The sequence below is a fragment of the Pipra filicauda genome, unplaced genomic scaffold (genome assembly GCF_003945595.2).
Source record: "Pipra filicauda isolate LSUMZ 115617 unplaced genomic scaffold, ASM394559v2 scaffold22_size4397567_pilon, whole genome shotgun sequence".
Classification (NCBI taxonomy): Eukaryota; Metazoa; Chordata; class Aves; order Passeriformes; family Pipridae; genus Pipra; species Pipra filicauda.
The window spans coordinates 4,366,250-4,388,775 of NW_024104343.1; the positions used below are offsets into that span (position 1 = coordinate 4,366,250).

The 22,526-nt window shown below is 39.3% G+C and overlaps 2 protein-coding genes across 3 annotated transcripts; one reads left to right on the plus strand and one right to left on the minus strand.

Moving 5' to 3' along the window:
* Positions 1-1,657: 1,657 nt before the first annotated feature.
* FGA (fibrinogen alpha chain) lies at positions 1,658-8,669 on the plus strand. The gene is made up of 6 exons (XM_027739509.2): positions 1,658-1,723; positions 3,496-3,624; positions 4,924-5,107; positions 5,407-5,552; positions 6,454-7,459; positions 7,816-8,669. Exons 1-6 carry the CDS (start codon positions 1,673-1,675, stop codon positions 8,523-8,525), a joined length of 2,226 nt encoding a protein of 741 aa, XP_027595310.1. The 5' UTR covers positions 1,658-1,672; the 3' UTR covers positions 8,526-8,669.
* Positions 8,670-10,437: 1,768 nt separating this feature from the next.
* FGB (fibrinogen beta chain) lies at positions 10,438-22,520 on the minus strand. 2 transcript variants are annotated; one of them, XM_039381551.1, is made up of 8 exons: positions 22,291-22,520; positions 16,006-16,209; positions 14,560-14,743; positions 13,746-13,973; positions 13,023-13,136; positions 12,380-12,502; positions 11,908-12,193; positions 10,438-11,025 (listed from the first exon to the last, which is right to left on the minus strand). In XM_039381551.1, the coding sequence occupies exons 1-8, from the start codon at positions 22,342-22,344 to the stop codon at positions 10,797-10,799; spliced, it is 1,422 nt and encodes a 473-aa protein (XP_039237485.1). In that variant the 5' UTR covers positions 22,345-22,520; the 3' UTR covers positions 10,438-10,796. The 2 variants fall into 2 exon arrangements, with proteins under 2 accessions (XP_039237485.1, XP_027595311.1); XM_027739510.2 differs by lacking the exon at positions 22,291-22,520 and adding an exon at positions 17,742-17,876.
* Between the last annotated feature and the right edge of the window lie 6 nt (positions 22,521-22,526).

The window sequence follows — 22,526 nt, forward strand, 5'->3', positions numbered from 1 at the left end:
TGTTTTGAGTTCAGGAGCTACCTTATGTGCATTTATCAACCAACAATACGGTCATGGCTGGGTGACCTTCAAACTGAGCAAAGGTAATATGGGACCCATTTGGACATTTTTTGTTGAAGTTAGTTTGGCTTTCTTGTTGCTGAATTCAGAAGAGTTTTTGTTGCATGAGATTCAACAGAAGATTTCAGAATACACACAGATAAGATTAAGCCTTAAATATAAGAGAAACCCTTTGTCATGCAAAACTACATCCTGGTGGTGTAGGTGTTAATCAATGTGGTACCATCTTACTGAGCTCTTCTGCTTAGGATATGGCTTGTTTTCAGTGATATTGGTGTAAGTTAGGTTTAAGAGGGTTTTCCTAGACAAGAACAGCAAGAAGTGCAAGGCCAGAAATGGGAGGAAACAAAGGATCCACTTCAACTGTAGTGAGTTTCACGTGGAGAGGCTTCAAGCCTCCTGAAGGCAGAAAACAAGAGGAAAAGCAGAGGAAAGGAGGAAAAGACAAAACCTGTGAGGCTGTTGGAATGGATCCAAAGCTAAAATCAGCTATTTTGAATTTAGTATGTTTTACAATGTCAGAGTTAAGCTTAAACGTGTTCCTGTAAAGCAGAATGTGATAAGATGTTGTACCCTGTTGATGATGGAGAGTTTTGTGTCATGCAGTTTTAAAAAGCCAAGAGAGTTTTGTTTTTTCAACTGAATACATCCACATTTACTCTAGCAAAGGTTTTTTTGCTCATTCCTGCTCACTGCAGTGCAACTTTTGAGATGGGCAGCATCTCTCAAGTGTCTGACAGCCATGTATGACCCTCCCCAGTAATAGTAAGGCTTGTTATAGAGATCACAGAAGCAAGACATTATCAAAAGTTGCCACACAGACTATATCCATTATATAACCTATTAGGGAGACATGACTCCTTAGGAAGATTTAATTATGCTTAAGACTTGTTCTGAGACATTTTCAAGTACCACTCTACTGTGCTCTTCGTAAATATATATTTTAAACAAATCCTACTTGATAAAAATTATAATATGCTATTGGTGTAAGAAACAGCACAGTGTTAAACCCATCATGTATTCCACAAATACCACCAAGACCATAAACTGATGTAAGCTGGTCTCTGCACCTCAGGAATTAATTTGGGTAGATGACCACATGGTCACAGATAAACTGTATTAACCTTTCTTAGACTAATACTTGCTCTGGAACATCCAGTGGATTTCACAGCAGTGGAACACAGTCACACAGAAAGGGCAAACCCATTACTTCCTTTTTCAGATGTCACCTCTTTGATTATGCAGCTAAATGCCCATCACACAGAGTGTGTGTCTTCCAGAAAATGAGCATTGCTGGATCCCACTAGGTCCTGCATACATCTTAGTTGAACATCCAGTGACGAGAAACAACTGTAGACAGATTTTTTTCCTGGAACTCATGGTGTTGCCAGCATGTTGGTGTTGTACAAACTTATCTGGAGCAAATAACATCAGAAACTTGTGCAAGAGGCCTTAAGTAATCACTGAAGGGGGAGGGGGGTAGTTGGCTTGTTTTTTCTACAAACAGAGGGGAGTATAATGATTAATCCAAGCTTCACATTCAGGTTTAAATTGCACTAAAAGACTGGTGAAGAGCATCCTTTCAGTCAGAGTTCTTGTTCTTCTCCTGAAGATGATACCTTTGAGGATCCTCTGTGTTTTGCTGGGCCTCAGCATAGCTTGGGTATGAGTTTACTTACTTGACTCTTTTTATATCTTTCTGTTTTGAATAGTAAACATTTATTTAATGTTCATTAATAAATTTAGATAAATTTTGGCTGTCATTTATCTTGTAAAATTCAATGCACACATATATGCACAAGCTTACTGTAACCACCTCACTGATGTACTTTCATTAGTAGTTCTTAACTATCCAGCTCTCTATGGTTTTGCTTAATTTGGTTTTGCTGAGTCTGCCTGGCTTCAAGAGGAGCAAAACATATACATGAACATGAATTCATAGATTCATGGGTGATGCTGTAAGTCTTAGACATAACTTATTGGATCCTAGTGACTCCAGCCGTTCAAGAATTTTCATGTCCTTTGGACAGTATTTCAGCAGGATTTTCCACCTACAAATGACACACAGTACCTTTATTATGAAATACATATTTAAAAACAAGGATTCTTGTGGCAGCAATGTCAGCTGAAACTGGAGCTAAATAAGAATCAAATTTTAGATAAGGAAAGAGACAAAACTGGTTTTCAACCATGCTAACATAACCTTGCTTTTTTCTCATTGAGGACTCAGTCTATAATCTTATGTTAGATTCTTTACATTTCTCTTTGTAACTATTTATTTTTTGAAGGAAGTGCATGTTTTAACAAATGATAGAAATTATAGGAAGCAATTGGGACAAAACAGAAGCAGCCATGTTGGAGCTGTCAGTGCCCAAAGGGCATTTGTGATTTTATGTGTTACCTTTAGGAGGCACTTGGGTTGGATCAAGTAATTAATTAATAAAACTAGTGTGAATGTGTTGATTTTAATAAAGACATTCCAGTTCCCCAGAGTGGTTCTGACCCTAGAGGTTAGAATTAGGATTTCCTTCTCAGCCTCAGAATTAATCATTAATAATCATCATAATAATTAATATTTAATATTGTAAATCTTTAATTATGATGTTTGAAAAGTAAAAAAGGCATGCAGAGGAATCCAGTCAGACCTAATTACATTTCAAACCCTAAAACAGGGCTTTTTTTAATGAACAAGAATAATTTTACAGTCTTTTACTGATAAAACTTTAGGAATCCTTATCATGTTTTGGCTTAGAATTAGTTTGTATATATAACTTTTTCTTCTCAGACTTGAACAAAACCTCCGTATATTTATTTCTCTTCTTTCCATAAGCAGAGTGAAATCCATTCATGACTGACATTATTATTTTAATTATTAGTTTCTTGCTCTTTTGCGAGGCAAAACAGTATTATAAGCTTGCAGTTAGTAACTGTGATTAAAATCAGGAACACTAATGGGAAACCTCTTCATATATATCTTTAAGTCAGTTTTGTATAGACTGAAGGTGGTAAAGTGACAAAAAGAATTTTAAAGTATTGCAGCAAATAGAAATAGAACATAGGATTTTTTAAATATTTGCTTTAACTTACCCAGTTTCAATCTAATTTCAAGTTAATTTTATATTTACACACAGAACAAAATATTTATGTGGAATGATATTAGCATAATATATCCTGAGCATCATTAGCTCTCTACATAGCTGTATTAATTTTAGGAGATATAAGCTTTACTCTGAGAAAACAAACAAAATCATAACTTGCAATAAATGTTGAGAATAAAATCCTTGCACTGTTTGGTGTGGTGCTTACCAGATGGCTGTGATTGCCACATATCAGCTGTGCCACTAAGTGTTGGAGGACATCAGCATTATGTTTCTGTTCTCTTGACAGCTGTTTAGTTAATCTCAGTTTTGCTTTTCCCCTTTTTCCTCCTGGCAGGCACAAGCTGGAGAGAGTACCTTTGAAGAGTTGGGTGCAGGAGTGCGTGGTCCCAGGATTGTGGAGCACATGTCCCAGTCCACCTGCCAGTATGAGAAGAACTGGCCCATCTGTGCTGATGATGACTGGGTGAGCTCTTAGCTCTGGGGTGAAAATGGGGCCTGTCCATAGGGCACTCACAGACCTCAGCCAGATCACTGCAATAGGTGCCACACAGCCTTGGGTATGACATCTGAGGAAGGATAGGTGACACTTCAGTTTGGGGCAGCCTGGAGAGATCTGCTGTGGGAAAGAAAGAAAGAAAGAAAGAAGAAAACAAGGAGAAAGAAAGAGGGAGAAGCTTGCAGTGGTGCAGAATGAGAAGAGAAAGTAAGTCTGGAAAAGAAAGATTAAATTAAAGAAGGTTAATCCTAGAAAAACAGAAGAAGCATTTCTTTTCAGAATTCTGATATTGCCATTTCTGGACTTGGTAAGAGAAGGGCACCAGAAAGAAAGATGTGAGACAAAGAAAAGAAATAGCTAGAAATCACATACTCTTCACTAGTTACTTTTTAGGAAGTCAGATTACAAGATGCTCAGTAAAAGTTTCACAGTGATTGGCTGGAGGAGTCTGAGGGGAGACCTTGCAGTCTACAAGTTCCTCGTGCGGGGAAGAGGAGGGGCAGGCACTGATCTCTTCTCTGCGGTGACCAGTGACAGGACCTGAGGGAATGGCCTGTCAAGGCAGTTTAGGTTGGATATTAGAAAAAAGGTTCTTCACCCAGAGTGTGGTTCAGTACTGGAACAGGCTCCTCAGGGAAGTGGTCACAGCACCAAGCCTGACAGAGTTCAAGAAGTGTTTGGTTGATACTCTCAGACACATGGTGTGACTCTTGGGGATGGTCCTGTGCAGGGCCACGAGTTGGACTTGATGATCCTTGTGGGTCCCTTCCAACTCAGCATATTCTGTGATTCTGTGGTTCTGTGATTCTGTGATTCTGTGGCTAAATGTCTTCATATATAAACTATTAATTTCTCTCTTTCTTGCCTTTTGCATCTCAGTCCATTTCTATGCTACATTTATTTGATGACATCTTGGCAAAGAGATTAACTCTGTAAGAACATTCAGATTTTCTGATGAAAACTTCACTTAAAAAAGTTGTCCTCTAATATCCTTGCTCAAACCAGACAACAGACTTCTTACAGCAGCCCTTTAGAAAATATGTGTGTGTTTGTATATATATATTTATGAAATAAATATATATGTATATTTAATCTCACCCATGAGGAACAGAGGAGAGAGAAAACTGCAAGTTTACTTGTTCCTCACCCCATGTTTATGGCAGGTTTTTGAGGATAAGCTTTACTGATCAGGTTTTTTTTTTATCATTACACAAAATGTTTACTTGTGAGGATTTTAACACAATTATTTCCCTCTTCCAATTTTAGGGTACCAAATGTCCATCAGGCTGCAGAATGCAAGGACTGATTGATGAAATGGACCAGGATTATAGTCGCAGAATAGACAAAATCAAAAGGCTGCTTGCAGATAATCAAAACAACTATAAAAAATCCAATCAGATAATTGTGGAAACTGTAAATGTACTAAAACCAAACCTGGACAGTGCTAATCGTGAGTATCTCGCACCCAGTTTTATTACCCATTGCCGAATTATTCTTTTTTATGAATAAGCAATATGCAGTGAAAATATGTGTTGCACTGGACATAATTGTCAAGAACCAGAATAAACATAATAATAGACTCATAATAGACTCTTAACTGCTAGTTAGTAAAAACTAACACAATTTTTATCTGCTCAGTACTATGAGAAATATGTTCTAAATTATGTGTTTAATTACATATCTTAAAATACAATACACATTTAGGAAAGAAAATCACATGTATAGCTGACTGAGGCATTTCTGTTTCAGAGGTTGATGAGACTTATGGTCTCGTGTCAGGAGAGCTGAGACGGAGAATTGTGACATTAAAACAGAGAGTTGTCACTCAAGTAAACAGAATTAAAGCTCTGCAGAGCAGCATCCAGGAGCAAGTGGTGGAGATGAAACGCTTAGAGGTAGGTATCTGCTACACAGCTTCCGTTCTTTCCAGGGCTCAGCTACAGAAAGAGGATCTATCGCTTATACTGTTCATGGCGAGCAGTGCTCTCCCTGAAAGAAAACATGGTGCAACTCTCGCAGGATCTGACTGGCTGAGACAAATCCCCAAATGAATTGCTTTCTGTGCATCTTGGTATTCTATTTCTGCTCTGTGGGAACCAGCGTGAGCTCCATAGGACTCCTGGTCCCATCTGCTCCTTCTGCTCTCAGTTATCTGCTGATAACTGGTTCTGTATGAGGCATTTCTCCTCCTGTAAGGAGCTGCTGAGCAGTTAGGAGGTGGATGTGCTCCGTTCATCCCCATGCTGCCACTGCTGCTCAGAGCCAGGGCTGGCATTAGAACCCGCGTTCCTAGACTGCAGCCAGTTCTTCTGGGGATAATGCAAGGAAATGTCCTATTTTTGATGCCTGGATCAGAAATCCAGCGTTTGGATCATTTGAGAAAGCAATGGTAACCCCATGGTGGCAGGCCTCACAGCAGGGCTATGACAGGCTTTGGGACAAGTCCAGTGTCTTCCCCTCTCCTTGGTGAACCCATTTCTGCCCCAGTCCACAGAGAAAGCATTCCCAGCTCTGCAGCATTCCTTTCAAACCCAGGAAGACACCCCTATAGCTCGAGAATAAAGGGAGCAGAGATTGGGAACGTGCTACAGTGGAACTCCATGGAACTCATGTGCGCTGTGCTATTGCATGTGTTGTATTTACAATGGAAATAAACCTATGATGATTTCAAAACTGAACTTTGAAAAGTTCAGCTGTAGGTGGGAGGTACATCTTTCTGCTGTTCAGTAAAGGATACCCTTACTTGAGGAAGTCAGGAAAGCTCCCTAACCAAATTATTTCTCTCTGGTTATGTAGGTGGACATTGATATTAAGATACGAGCTTGTAAAGGAACCTGTGCTAGAAGTTTTGACTACCAGGTGGACAAAGAAAGCTACGACAACATCCAGAAGCAGCTTGCCCAAGCCAGTTCCATCAACTTGAACCCAGACCTTCAAACCACCCTGAGCACACTGAAAATGAGGCCACTTAAGGACTCCAATGTTCCTGATCATTTTAAGCATAAGCCTCTGCCAGAAATGCAAGCTCTGAACATAATTAATGACATCAAACAGATGCAAGTGGTGTTAGAAAGACCAGAAACAGAGAGAAACCCTTCCCGAGGAGACAGCCCGTATCACAAGTCAGAATCAAGGGGGGATGGACCTCCATATACCAGCAAATTAGTTACTCCTCCTCATGGGAGAGAAACCCTTAGTCTGGAAGACAAAACCTCCTCCACTGTTCGTAGATGCACCAAAACTACCACCAAAAAAATTGTCAGTGGCCCTGATGGCCCTAGAGAAGAAGTGGTTGAGAAAACAATTTCTTCTGATGGCTCAGACTGCTCCTATTTACATGGAGCAGGAAATGCTGGAGGGGAAGGGAGCACCTACCATTTTAGTGGCGCAGATGGCATGCACAAGCTAGAGATGTTACGCCCTGAGCTAGAGTCATTTTTTACCCCTGATTCTCCATCCACTGCTAGTAAGCACATTACTGGCACAAGCAGTACCAGTCATTCAGGGACTTATGGGGCAAAAGACAAATTTGCAGATTTAGGAGAGGTGGAGGAAGATGACTTTGCAGGACTTCTTCCATCTGGATTCCCATCTGGCAGTGCAAGTCACTCCAAGTCTGTAGTGACCAGCAGTTTCAACAAGGGAGGCTCTACTTTTGAGACCAAATCAGTAAAGACTCGTGGAATAACTGAGCAGCTAGGTGGGGTGGAACATGATCAGAGTGCAGAGGACACCCCAGACTTTCAGGCACGCAGCTTCAGATCACCAGCAGTGAAGCGAAGGACAGCCAACACTGGGAAAGGTAGTTATTGAGGTAGTGGAGCTGAACTCCATCCATAACCAAACTGACTTGTTTTAGATACTATAGTACAACAGTGTGATGATAAAATGTAAGCACTGTGTCTGTTTGTTGCCACCTTGAAACAAAAGGGAAACTATTTCATTAATACTCGGGTATTACATAGACAATTCACAATCTAAGAAGTATGTAAAGTTTTCTTTTCTGAACTCTTTTTAATGTTGCCTGTCACTATACCTAGTGTACTCCACAACATGTTTAACAATTTTCCTCTGAACTATTGGTATTTGGATTCCTCTGAACCTTTTATTAAATTTTGCTGATAACTTCTGTCAAACCAGATCAACTTTTTTTTTTAGACTGTGATGATATCCGCCAGAAACACACTTCTGGTGCCAAAAGTGGCATTTTCAAAATCAAGCCAGCGGGATCCAATAAGGTCTTGTCTGTTTATTGCGACCAAGAGACCACTTTGGGAGGATGGCTATTGATCCAACAGAGAATGGATGGATCAGTGAATTTTAACCGGACCTGGCAAGACTACAAGAGAGGTTTCGGCAGCGTGGATGGCAGAGGGCGAGGAGAGTTTTGGCTGGGCAATGAAAACATGCACTTGCTGACTCAAAATGATACTCTCCTTCGGGTAGAGTTAGAGGACTGGGATGGAAATGCTGTGTATGCAGAGTATATCGTACAGGTAGGGTCTGAAGCAGAAGGGTATGCCCTTACTGTGTCTTCCTACGAGGGGACCGCTGGGGATGCACTGATTGCTGGCTGGCTGGAAGAGGGCACTGAATACACGTCCCATGCCCAGATGAAGTTCAGCACCTTTGACCTGGACCAGGACCATTGGGAGGAGAACTGTGCAGAGATGTATGGGGGAGGATGGTGGTACAACAGCTGCCAGGCAGCCAACCTCAATGGCATTTACTACCTGGGAGGCCACTATGACCCCAGGTACAATGTTCCTTATGAGATCGAAAATGGCATAGTCTGGCTTCCATTTAAAGCCTCTGACTATTCCCTCAAAACTGTTAGAATGAAAATCAGGCCCATAGAAACCCTGTAGAAAGACAGGCTTTTAATGTGTGTTACAAGTACAAGTTGAAAATTTTATATATATATATATGCATGATGTACCTTTACTCTGTGAATTTGAAGGCAACTGGGTATATCTGTGGCTTAAAAAATAAACAATGATTAATTATTAACAGAAGAGTTCTTTGATCTTATTTTTTAGCTAAAAAACCTTTTCAAGGACATACTGATTTAAAAACCCTTTTAATGTGAGCTTTTTCTATGTCTTTGACTGTGTCTTTGTCTACATCTTTGGCAGCTCACACCTTGACTTGAGATAAAAATATTTATAATCTGAATTATTTATTTTGTTTAGGAGTGCTAAAGAAGTAAAAGAATTTAGAAGTATGTTCATAACAAGATCCCACCTCCACTAACATGAACTGTGAAAGTCTGACCAAGTTCAACATTCACTATTCTAGGCCATCGCCTCTTATTTCTATTTCAAGGGGAGCACAACAGCAGTGGGAGTCAGTTCTCAGGCAGAACTGAGAGTGGTTTGGGTTCTCACTCTTGCCACAAACACCTAACATGGAATACACTTTGATAAACAATGCATGCTTTTTGGGACTGACTTTTAAGGATCTCTTAAGCTTTGATTTTATAAGTATATAGACCTTCCATCCCATTGATGATTTGTAGATAGCTTACCATGCATACTGTAGCTTCAAAATAAGATAGATCCACGATAACTCATGAAAATACAACTCCCAAAACAGGCTGTTATTTTCTAGCAATCACTAAAAGGTTATGACTCTAACCAGCACAAGTAAGATGAGGAGCACCTGAATCTTTCTCAGTACATGTGCCAAGCAAGGGTTTTTATATAGATAAGGTTTTACATCAGCTTGCTGACAGTGTGTGGTAAGGATCTTTTAGAAAAAAAGCTGGCTGCATTGAAAACCAGTTATATTGGTTACACAATTATACAAGAACGTGTTGTATTTACCTTTATATCTTATGACATAAAATTACACAAGTATTTACGCTGTTTAATATTTCTGTGCTTCTATTGAGAAACAAGCATGAAGAAACTTCCTTGTCTCCGATCTCATTGGCATGTTGTGTACCATTTATCACTATCATCAAATACTGGCAAAGCAGCTCACTTTTAGCCTTTTTTCAGTGCTTCTCAAACACAGCCACTGACTAACCTTTTTGGAAAGTTTGCTGAAGAGCAAAGACCTCTTTATAGTCATGTATGAAGAACTGTCTTTGCTTTTGGAAAACAGGCTTGTCCTTTACACGTTGTGTTTTCGTTCCTTAGCCTCAGTGGAAGCCTGCCTGTGGAGATGCAGAATGTTTGTGCTCATGTAGTGAGATGCTGCCATTATGTCTCCTTCTTGTCCTCCTGGGCTTCACAGATTAAATAAACACTAGAGGTTTCAGATGGGACCCCTCCACCCCTAGTGATCTGGGTCCCTTCCTTTGTGGAGGAAAGCAGTCCCCTTTGAGAAATGTTGATCCTGTCTACCAGGGCTGGGAAGTCTTATCTTTGTCTGCGCCAGGGTGCCCAGACCACTAGCTCTATTGAAATACCCAACCTCCACCTATCCTGTGATTGGAGTCATTAATTACTGTAGTCCCATATGAGAGTGATTGTGTGAAAGACATACTGTATTTTGTTCTATAATAAAAGGATATGGGGTGGTGGGAGGGATATTAAGAGGCACAGTGTGTGAACCAGGTCCCAGAAAAGGGCATATTTTATCCAGCGTACAGGATATGAGCTGAGTGGTGACCTACCCATTTGTTCAATACTATCTTTTCACTTAATTCCTGCTCAACTTGTTAAGCAGGTAGTTATTGTTACTTATAAAAGAAAATAACTGTCCCTTATTTAGGGGAATGTGTTTCCTTCTCCCCAGATTATGCATAAATAATTAGGAATCATGTGCAAAATATTTTAGTTTTAAGACTTTAATTTTTAGAAAACATTTTAAAATAATGCTCTCCCTCTTTAAAAGTGGTATAGAAGACCTTTGTAAAAGAGCGAAACAAGTTGGGTTTGGGGTTTTCAGTGTTATTCTGTACTAGTTAATTCTGTTTTATGAACAAATGAAAAATGGAATACACTTGTAAGTTATCTTTATCAGTCAGTTTTTGACTTACATTTGACATAGCTTTTCACTTTAGGTCACAATATGCTTGTATATACATATTTATTTTTCATGTGTAAAGACAAGCCTAAATATCATGCTCAAAAGATAACCACGTACAAATACTAAAAGGAAATCCCTGATTCTGCACACTTTGATAATGGTTATTGTGGAAAGTATGGCCGGATTTTCATGCTCATCTTCTTCATGGAATACCATGACCCTTTCCAGTTCATCCATACAACACCATCATCTGTACCATGTTTTGCCATATCCCAGCTGTAGGTCCCTCCCCAGTAGTATCTGCCATTGGGGTTGGCTGAGTGGCAGCGGTTGTACCACCATCCACCACCATCTTCTTTGGAGCACTGTTTTCTTGGGTCTGCAGTTAACCTGATGAGGGGGAAAAAATGTGTTGAGAGTAACAGACATCATATAAGCAAACAGATCAACAGAGTACACACACCTGCCCATATACTGAAATTTTCAAACCATAATAAACATTTAAACTCCTCTCTGAACTTTCTGTAAAAGCTTGACCATCTCAAGTGTGTGCTACACAGTGCACTTGGAAGGTGAAGCAGCTAAGAAAAAATAGTCAAATTCTAGCTGCATCTCTTTGGGAATGTCATTTTAGTTTATTGATTGATAACTACAATTACTTGCACTTCATAATGATAATTACAATATCAATGAAATTTAAAGACAGAAAACAATGAGAAATGTATGTCTAATCTAAACAATTCCTTTATTCATGACTGTGTAATCAGGTACTAAGCAGAGTTTAGAGATACGGTGCTCAATTATGTACTTTACAACCGAGCTCCTGTCTTCTGAGTAGGCAGAACTTTGTCTCTTCCATGGACATGCTACCTGTCTCTTTCTTCAGGAACTGAAGAAGTAACTATGTTACTGCAGAGAGCATCAATATTCCTACTTAGCAAGACAGTATCCTCAGCACTGCTGCCATCAGTCTCTGACAATGAACATATCGCATCCAGATTTGCTGATTTGTCTACGGTAAGTAATTCATGGAATCAATAAAATTCAGCATGCTTGCTTCTTACTTGGCTGTGGAATGTCACTAACCTAATACACAGTTTTACCCGTCCTTGGCTACACCAAGGGAATTGCATGGACGTTTGGCTGCTGGCTTGCAGGGATAAAACATATTTCGAGATATTACGACAACTAACATAAAATTAGAGAAATATTCTATATTCAGCTCTATTTTAAGCTCTATTTTTATTTTAAATGTTTAGTGTGAGTACATACCATCCATCGTTGTCTCTGTCATAAGTACTGAAGAACATGCCATTGTGAATTGTCATTGTCCTGTTTTCTCCATGCACTTGTGAAGCTCCTTCCATTAGTGCATTGCCTGCATTGCCTTTGTAGTTACTAACTGAAAGCTGATACTTGTTTCCTTCATTCTGTATGGTGAAACCTCCATAATGCGCTGATACCTTATCACCATTCCAGTCCTCCATTTCAATTAAAACTTCAGTGGGCCCTATTTTGGTAAGCTGGCTGATCTTGTCATTTCCAAGCCAATATTCACCTGAGAAGCAACAAGTGAGAACTCTGTGAAATAGACTTCCCAATACACTTCAAGGCAACTTTATTATTTGCCAATAGGTCTGCTGAAGTGGAATAGTTAATTTCAAGAAAGTCAAAGAGCTTCAAAAAATAGGATAAAACAGTTTCAGTAAGAAGAGCTCTTTGAGTTTCATGCTGTCTGTTTTACCTGGTGTATCACAGTAGTTCTTCCCTCCACTCTTTGCAAGATTTCCAAATCCTTTTTTATATTGATCCCATCTTCTCCCAAAATTAACACTGCCATCCTGGCGGTTCTGAATCAAAGTCCAGCCTACAGGAGCAACGGTATTTACATTAAATTGCCAGTACAAAAGGAGCATCAACCATTAAGATACAACCCTTCTAACTTCATCTCAGGACAAGAAGAGCATATGGCTTCCTTGCAGCAGGTCATTCACTGCTTATGAGCTCAGCTTTGCCATTTTTGCTCACACTTAAGTAGTACCTTGCCTCATAAGGAAAGGTGAAAAAAAGCAGAACCCGAAGGAATGCCCTGGTCTTTTGTCTAGCGCATAGTAGCGAGGTAAGAAATGAACCAGACTCTCCTTGTCTGCCCACCTCGTCCATTCTGGCCATACTAAGATACCTACACTATTTATTTCCAGTTTCCTTATAGAAGTATCCTACTGTGCATCAGCAGATGACCAACAAGACTTTCCTGAATGAGTCAGATTTAATTCTCAAGTAATTACAAAAGGTATCACTTGTTTGTATAAAATGCAAATTACTAATTATCTTTTGTATCATTCATAGTAATTATTATTTTAACAACATAATTATTTCACACTAACCTCCATTATCTGTTTCCATGTCACAGTATACTCTGTATGGTGTGACAAAAGGATCTGGCTGGATGAGGTACATTTCAGATGTCTCGCCTCCCTTTCTGATTATATCCTCACATTCTGCAAGAACAAACCGGAGACTGTTACTGGAAGAGCTGTGAACTTCTCCAACCCTCTTCTTACCCTTTGGTTTGCTGATTATAAGGGAAAAATTTTAAATATATATATTATTCTATTTTCATTTTGATTTCTGTGACACATCAAGTAAAAGAACCAGGGAAGAAAGAACAATGCACCCACATTGTTCAGCTTTTCCAAATAGGAATTTCTAGGACTTCAAACTGAGTGATGGAAGACTATATACTTTACAATGAATTTTTGAAGTAGACAAGCTTGTGAAATAAGAATCAACCTTTCTTGACTGAAAAAAATCAAAAGTACAACTATGATCGTCACAAATGTATCACGTCCACCTTACAAAGACCCTGAATCACATATTTCTTTAAAATGCTACTGGCCACTTGTGAAGACTGATATGGGGTAAGAGGATTTTTGGTCTAACCAATATAGGCATCCATAAAAGTTTTCTTTTTCATCTAGGATCATTTTCTGTCTTTTCTGCTCTCCTAATCAATTGCACAGGCTTCACAAACCAATTGAATGATACCTCTATCAGTTTTCACAGTGATATAAATGGGAGAAAAGATGTCACAATAGTCGAATGAGTACCTTTGCCTGAAACCACTGGAATATTACAGGAAACAACACATGGGGAACGGCAGTAGTCCACCTGGGTTGCAATGGCATTTTCCAGTTTTTGGATCTTTTTGTGTAAAGAATCCACAACTGCACGAAGGACCCTTAGGCTAGATGGGATGTTATTATCCAGATTATCCTTTATATAATTATAATGCAATTCCACTTCTGTGTTGTACTGAGAAAGTAAATCCTCATTGTCTAGGAAAGCAAAGAGACGAAAAGCAAATTAGTTTTCAACATATTTTCCAGTTAGGAAATGCAGAGCAATCTGTAAGTATAATTTGAGATGCCACTTCTTTCCTTAGCAGGGAGGAAGGATAGGTATTTCTTTTGCCTAATTTTCTACAGTGTGCAAAAACTATGCAGATATTCTCAGGAAAGTGGTACATGTATATTGTTGTTTCTTTGCTAGCTAATAGATTTATCAGTGGTGTTATCTTCTGCCGAAGAGCTATAATTCACTTCTTTCTGGGGAATCATGGTGCCAAGCCAGAGGCTGGTCATAAATGGATTGGATGGACATAGGAAAGCAGGTAAGGGGGTACACAAGACCCTTACATTTAGGGGCCTTATATGAATCTTGCTTTAGTATAAGATCCATTCCTTTGCCTCTCTCAAAGGTTTTTTTAAGATTTAAGAGGACCTGGTCATGGAAACCTGCTTTGCAGGTATTGCACTGTATTTTTAATTTTTTTTTTTTAAGAAGTCCCACTAACAAGTAACTGTAGGAATTCCAATGAAACTCCAATACCATTTACCCTAGTAATTAATAGAAATAGCATACCTTTTCTTTGTTTTTGCCTCTTTGCCAGTTTATCTTCTAGAACAGTCACATATTCGAAGAAAGTTGAAGAGCTGTCAGACAGTTTGCTCACTTTATCTTTTAGATCACGAACAACTGGTTTCACATTCTTTTCCTGTTTTAGCAGTGTAGTTCGTAGCTCACATCCAGTTGGACACAGCACTCCCTTAAAAGAAGCAAAAAGGACTGTGAATAAAAGTCAAGATTAAAAAGTTCTAATCCCATCAGTGAACAACCATACCTTTGAATGCACTGACGAGTTTGTAATGTGAGACCAGATATTTAAGTGTCTAGATAAGGAATCAAGATATTCAACTTGCACAAAGAAGCTGCACTCTGAAGGTTGGGAAGGAGTGTGGAGTCCCTCAGGAGCACACTTTTTTGAAGCTTTTGAGAAAAGCCCTCTAGCTTCACACTTTTTTTGTCCCCTGTCTGTTTTTCTCTTTTCTGCACTGTTAAATGTTCACTGTGTTAAGCCACCTGAACTATGACTAAAGCCCGTCAGGAATTACCTGGTGCCTGTGCATGTTTATGTCTACCCCTTTCCTCTCTAACTGGCATCAGAGAATCAACCACATTCTCTACACATTGTTGTATGTATCTCTCATGAAATGACCATATGATCCATTAAAAAATTTTCACCTCAAGAAGCTGAGCACCATTGCTTCTACAGTAGGTGCTGCACCATCAAGGACAGCAGTGTTTTAAAAAGAGATGGGAAATTCTGACATCCCGTGAGAACCAAAGTACTCAGGCAGCATGGGACTCTACCACAACCATGTATTCATTAAGCTTTAGCAGACTTCATTTGTTGGCAACCTCCACACTCAAATTTGCTCTCAGACAGTAGGATGTCTCTCAGCACCGTCAGAGCTTGCATTTTCCAGCAGGGAGCACAGGAGGGACCATAGGATAGACTACTGCAAGGCAGCAAGGTGTGTACTAGATCTCAGAATGCTTGTATGCTCTTCTGTAAGAGCTGGGGCAGTGACCGATGGTAGACTATAATTACATCTTGAAACTAATTTTAAGAAAGACAAGGGAAATTGATTTTTTTTTGGTTCCTAGGATTCCTTAAGATTATCTGAAATTGAAGCCAGCACTTCTGCAGAGGGTTTTCTGTCCTTAGTAGTTACCTACGCAAAGCCACATGGAAGGGACAGGCTAACTCATAGATACTTCCTTTCCTCATTTATGGTTCAACTCTCATCTTCCCATCTTCACTGTAGGTGGACTCTGTGACTAATCCCATGGACTCTGTGACATTACTTTTCTGAATGCAGTCCTAGCAAATGCAAGCAAAATGGAGAAAAGCTGGACTGCTTTAAATGAACAACTGCCCCTTGATTGTCAAAGAAAACTCTGTGTTGGGTGTACTAGAAGAAAAGGACAGTATGTCACCAGCTGTGTCAACAGGCAGACACCTACCATCTCCTCCAGAGGATGCTTGCAGCCACCAGCATCGGGATAGATGATACGTTCTTTCTTTTCCCCCTTCTTCCCCGGTTTTGGGGGCCGGCGCCGGTATCCAGGCCCACTGATGGGAGGTGCCACAGGTCGGAGTGTGGGGGTCATTTCCCGCCTTTTGTCCACAGGTCGGTGGCCCCGAACGCCAAACACAGGGGTGTCATCCTGCAGAGCCAGGGGGAGAGAAAACTCTCTGAATCTGGGATTGCTATTGTAAAATGGGATGCACAGGGTGGAGGCATCTGTTCAGAACTCTTTAGTATTTTAAACAGCAAAGAAAGCCATGGAGTGGAATGAAAAAAGCCATAACAGAAATATTATAATGATATTATGTAAAAGTCATTGCTATGCCCGCCCTTGTAAGACTAGTCACACTCCCTCTACCTAAATACAGATAAACTAAAAAGTCTTCAAACCTAAGTAAAACAATATTTCAATAGCCAATTTTAACCAAGGAATAAATTTTCTATAGTTCAGAGACACTAAGCACTACAAAACTTGAAGTAGTAGGATACAAAATAAATAAATAATGTAATTAGAAATCCTTGAGGCTAGGAAGCATATTCTGCAGCACATAATCAGTGTCACAGTTTTTTATTGGGCTACAGGAATATTTGTAAGGGCTCAGAAAATCAGGCCACAGTCCAATACATCGTCAGGTCTCAGGCCACATGCCAGCTGTTAACTGATGAAATTAGGAAAAGCATTCCATAATATCCCTCTGATGCATACTTTCCCCACACCTGCCAGAAATGGGAACATCTAAAAGGTTGAGTAGGGAAAACAGGTCTGGTCCCTAAGCACTTGTTCAAACTAAACCATTTATATTAAGAGTTGTTTGAACCACTGAATCAAAACCTATGGCCATCTCCAATCCCAATCAAACTTAGCTGCAAATGACAAACATTTGCAAGGATCCAGGATTAGAGGCTTCAAGTGGTTTCAAAATAGGCAGCATACAAAACACAGAATTGCTGAAAATGATTTAACACATTAGAGTTAGCAGTAGTCAATATACAAACACAAATGCTGAGATTGTATAAGAGAAAATCTGACTGCCCTGACCTATTTAATTTTGCAGGGATTTTTGAACTATAAAAAAAAATGTACCAAGACTCTAAATTGTGTTTCCCATTAAAATATTTTACTTAAACAAAAATAAATATGTTAAGCCAAGTTAAATATGTTTAGACTGATTGCTCTTTTGTTTAGCAATTGTTACCACTCTGTTTCCAATGTAAAGCTATATGAACTGGCAGTTTATTTGGTTTTGCTTTTTTTCAATGTCTGCCGGATCACTGTCTTTGAGGCAGGACATGATTAATTATACATTTCTACTTCTTTGTACCTAAGACTAATTGTTTGTAACATCATATGTCAACACTACTAAATTAATATCCTTAAATAAATTTGGATAATATAACTAATATGAAATAACTAATCTTACCATCAAACATCCTTCATCCTCTAGAGAAAAAGAAATAGGAAGAAAATATCTCCAAACTCAGAAAATAACTATTGTGCAGTTACATATATAAAGGTTATTTTTTGAACACTTCAAGCGGAACAGAACATGCGCTGATCATCTTTTCCCACAGCTTCTCACTTAGTTAACTCACATGAGCTGAGTAAGTCATGCATGCAACTAAATTAAATTAAATTAATTATTAATTATTAATCAATATCAGTATTACAACCTCATCGTCATAGTCAATAGAGCCCTGGGATTTAACGGAGGAAACACAGAGCAGGAACAGCAGGAGCAGTCTCATGGTGCTGGCTTGCTTGAGCAGCTCAGGGACCTTCTCTCAGCAGCAGCTCTGACAGGGAGAGGTTCCCTCTGTTCCTATATATATTGGAGGCAACATTAATTTCCTGCTTCGTGGGGATAGGACCAACCCTTCTGAGCAATCACTGTTTCTCTGTTAATATTCAACCTTTCTCTTCCCTGCGTGCCTGCATACATGTTGTTGAGCAATTTCTCTGGATGACCCTTATCTATATGTCCCGGAGACCTCTGTTGATGCTGGCATCAAATACATGTTCAAATTCTTGAAAGTACCTCCTGCTCAGATTACACAAGGTTACCAGTTTCTCAAAAATCATGAGTCTTTTAAAATAGCTGAAAAAGTGGACCAAAAAAAAATCATCACGTCACACTATGATGTTTCCTTTTCTTCTCTCTGTTGAAAATGGGAATGTTTCAGAGATATACTAAATTTGAAGTAAACTCACATCATATAGATTGCTATATTTTTCTAAATAGTTCTGATGGTGCCTGTCTGAAGGTATGCAAATCTTTGGGTCTTTTTACATGCAAGTAAAAAAAAGTATATTATATTAATTACATTAATAGTTTCGAATGAAAACAATTATTTGATCTATTAAAGATCAGATGAATACTGTAAGCATAAACCAACATTATTCAGTTAGTTTTGCCTTGTAGTATTGTAAATGAACTAAAGTAATTATATTTTACATATTAGTTTGCCGGTTTCCTTTTTTAATACAAAAACTATATCTGTCAAATATTATTTAAATATTTTAAATAATCTTTTAAGAGAATACAGCATGAAGTTACTCAAAATCAGAGTGGAACACTCAAACATCCTTTCTGATGTTTTATAAGAGGTTTCATATCACTGCTCATGTTAGCAGAGTTTTAATATTTCACTGTTTTTATCCTGTAATTTTCTGGTGCATTATAAATGATTATAGTGTACTGAATTAAATAAAGTGTGCCAAGTGAGAGCCAGCACACTCCTTTGAAGTCATTCACATCAATAACTAAACACACAAAGGGACGCGAACTGTGGTCTGAACTTCCATTTCAAAGACTTACTTGATGGAGTGGAAGATTTTACGGAAAGCAAAAATAAGAACAGCTAAAATTGATTGGTTTAAGCCCTTTTCCTGTATTTCTGCTGTTGTCAGAATTCTAGTAAACTGCAGAGGTTCAACCTGACTGGTTTAATCATTAAACAGTTTGGACCAAAATCAGCCATGGCTCAAGGAGCTTTAACTCCACTGAATTTGATCTCTTGCATGAGGACATGACCAACACTATTAGATTTGGAAGAACACAAACTTCTCCCTATGGGCACTAAAAAGATCTGTCTAAGGCCAAAGCTGACATCATTGACATGTTATTTCCCCTTATGGATGCTAGCCAAGATATTATCATTGAATCTAGGCATCTCCTAACCTTAAATGCATGCATAAACCTTTCCCTCCATGTACCTCTGAGGAAAGTTCAGTAACCCTCATCTTACATGTAAAGAAGGGACATAGTCATTTTGAACCCTTGCCCAGGGTTTTAGTACAGCAGAACTAAAACAAGGTCTCACTAGTCCTGAGCTAGAAACTTAAATTATCCTGGATCAGTTCAGACAGATCTTAATTAAATATATTATATTTGTCCAAAATTCATTTTGAAACCATCAACATGTTCTTAAGTAACTTATGGTGTCCTCCCTCAGGCATTAAGCCCTCTTTGGCTTCCAATGAAGAAGCATGGCTGTGTCTGCGTAGAGGATGTCGGAGACTGGATGACAGGGGAACCCCCAAACCATCTGCAGAGTCCCAGCATGGGAAATACCTAGGCTTATTCTGCCTTCAGATGGGATTTCTCCTTTGAAACACAGCCTTTGCCCCTCCCAGCTCCAGTACTTTTCATCGGCTTCCCAAGGAGAGTTGAGTGGTTGTGTCTCCCCAAGGATTCACCATGGACATCATTTGTATGTCATACCACAGCAGATTTGCAGCTACATGCCAAATGACCAGATGCCCCAGGGCAGGGGCCTTGTCTGCACTGCAAATGTTTTGCTTGGAAACTTTTATCAGCAAAACCAGTCCAAATTTGGAATGGCATACAGAGGATTCTATGCGGGCAAACATACATATATATAGAGAGAAGCATTTTGGCAGCAGAAGGTAACCTGTGTTAGCATCTTGGTTATGAGATGTGATTTTTCTCTCATGCTTACAACCATTACAGTCAGGCTGACACATTCTAAGGACTGAATGAAGCCTTATGAAGAACTAAAACTATGACTTAGATTTCTTCTAAAAATGATATCAAAGAGACCTTATCTTCAAAACAGAACAACCTATCTTTTTCTCTTCATACTCCCTCCTCCAATTCATGTGGTTAATGAGAAAGAGTTCCCACAGTTAACGTGGTAGTGATACCACAACACACCTGCTAGAAACTGCAATAACACATCATGGACCTGATGGTGTTCCAGGACACCCCTTTGTACAGTATCTTCATACTAAAAAGGCACTTACTGGTAGAGGCGTGTGTGTGTTTTGAGGAATGACTGTTTGCTTGCTGCCCCCTGTGTTTGCTGTGCCAAGGTGTCTGCCAGTGAGGCAACTCTTTACACAAACCTCCTGTCCTTAGGGGAGTCGTGGTCACCAGATCATGGCTGAATGTACCCCCGAGGTGGTCTTGGGAAACAGAACCTTTTTGGCTGATGGGGAGCTATAGTGTTAACTAATTTTAATTTAAAAATAGCTGTTGATTTAGAAATGTCCTTTTAAACAACTAGTGTTGTAATAGTGTCAGCCTATGAAAAGAGTATTGTAAACCTAAATGTTCATCTCTGCTGTGATGAACACCCTCATTTCCTATTTGTTTTTACCGGTAGCAAATACTACTTCAAATGTTTCTCATAAATGATAATCAATTCTGTCTCCATGTTCTGGGAGCAAGCAAGTTCTAAAACATTAGTAAGTGGGCCTTAATACAACACCAAAAGCTCATGCAGCTGTAACTGACATGCAAGAACACGTTCAGAAGCCACATATAACAAAACTAATAAAGTGCATATTCTTATTAATATTACTGACATGATTTATTGAAGTTTCAGGACTAAATTTCAGCTTAGACCTTCTAGAAAAAAAATTATTACAAAGATTAATTTGTCCTCTGATTTTCTAAAGCATTACAAGAACACCAGGAAACAAGTTGAGATAATAAATTTCCGAAGTGAATGTTTACTTGTAAAAAAATGAGAGCAACTACAGCAAATACAGGGCCAGGTGAATTCTAATAATAATAATAGTTATAAACAGCACAGTCAAGTTTTCTTGCTAAATATAAATTGAGATTTTTTAAATTTGCTATCGGAGCCTGTATTTCAAATTTGGTTTCCCTTAAAAAGGCAGTAAAAATAAGCCTGATTTCTTTCAACAGACAATAGAAAGGAAACATCTATGTCACTCTGTATGTTGCCAGATGTTAGCCTTTAAACCATTTCCATGCATCAAATCCACTAGTCAACTGACTGATCAACAGGCACATGCTACTCTGTGTGTAAACTTAAAAAAAAAAAGACAAACCTCTTTGAAATCCCCTACCCCCCAAATCTCCCTTCAAATGTTGTGTATCTTCAATCTAACCTCACCAGCCCAAGAGGACATAACAGACTTGCCCCATTTTGACACACTGCCCTGTGGAGTTTGCACTCCAGGTTGCACTTTAAGCAAAGGCAGGTGATGCTCCCCCTCCTTGAGATGTTGTGCTGACCTTTACTAGAGGCTTTGAAAACCAGCAGGGATTGCCAGCATCACCAGAGTGACTACCAAAATAGGTCGTCATGTTAAACACAACCCCTGGATGGCTGGGCTCTAAACTGAGCTGGCAATACTCTGCACTGTTAGTGGCACAATGTAATTGACACCTTTCCCCCACCTCTACCCACACCAGGAACTGGGGGTCAAAGACACTTGGAGCACATTTCCATCACTGTATCTTAAAAAACTAAATATAAACCACCAATGCAGCCATGAGAAACGAGTCACCTGCAGAAAAGACATGGTCATTATGTCAAGCAGGCAATTTTTGTGTCAGAAAGAATCCCAAACTAATGCTGTCCTGTGGTAAATAAAGAGGTTTGAAACAACTGGTGTTCCACTGGATTACTTTTAGCCCAAATCAGTTTGTGAACCGTTCACAGCTCAGGCATGCAGACAGACAGAGTAAGTGGCTGGTGTAGTGGTAAAGAAGAGCATCATGATGGTGTGACTGCAAAAGATGCACTTGCCAAATCACAGGTATTGCTAGAGAGGATAAGACTTCCTGAATTTAAGAGCAAATGAGTATATGTGAAGTAAGTAGGTGCCTATTTGCAATTTGCAGATGCATTTGGTTATTCTCCTTATGAAGGGAAATGAAAAATCAGGTGGAATATCAGGATACATTTGGAACAGAACTGTAACATCTGCCCTTCCACAACCTACCCTTTGCCATGAGATGCAAGGCTTGCCAGCTCGTTCACATGCCTCAGTCTCCATCGAAATGAGGTCCTCTGGAGCTAAACTACATATACGTTTCCCAAAAGACCAGCTATAATGGCTAGTACCCCATATCGCACCGGTTCTAAACCGTGTGGCTTTATCCTTGAGAACTTACGAGGAAAAAAAAAAATGCTTAAAAACTGTAGCTGCACGACCTACCACAATTGCAAGAAAAGCCG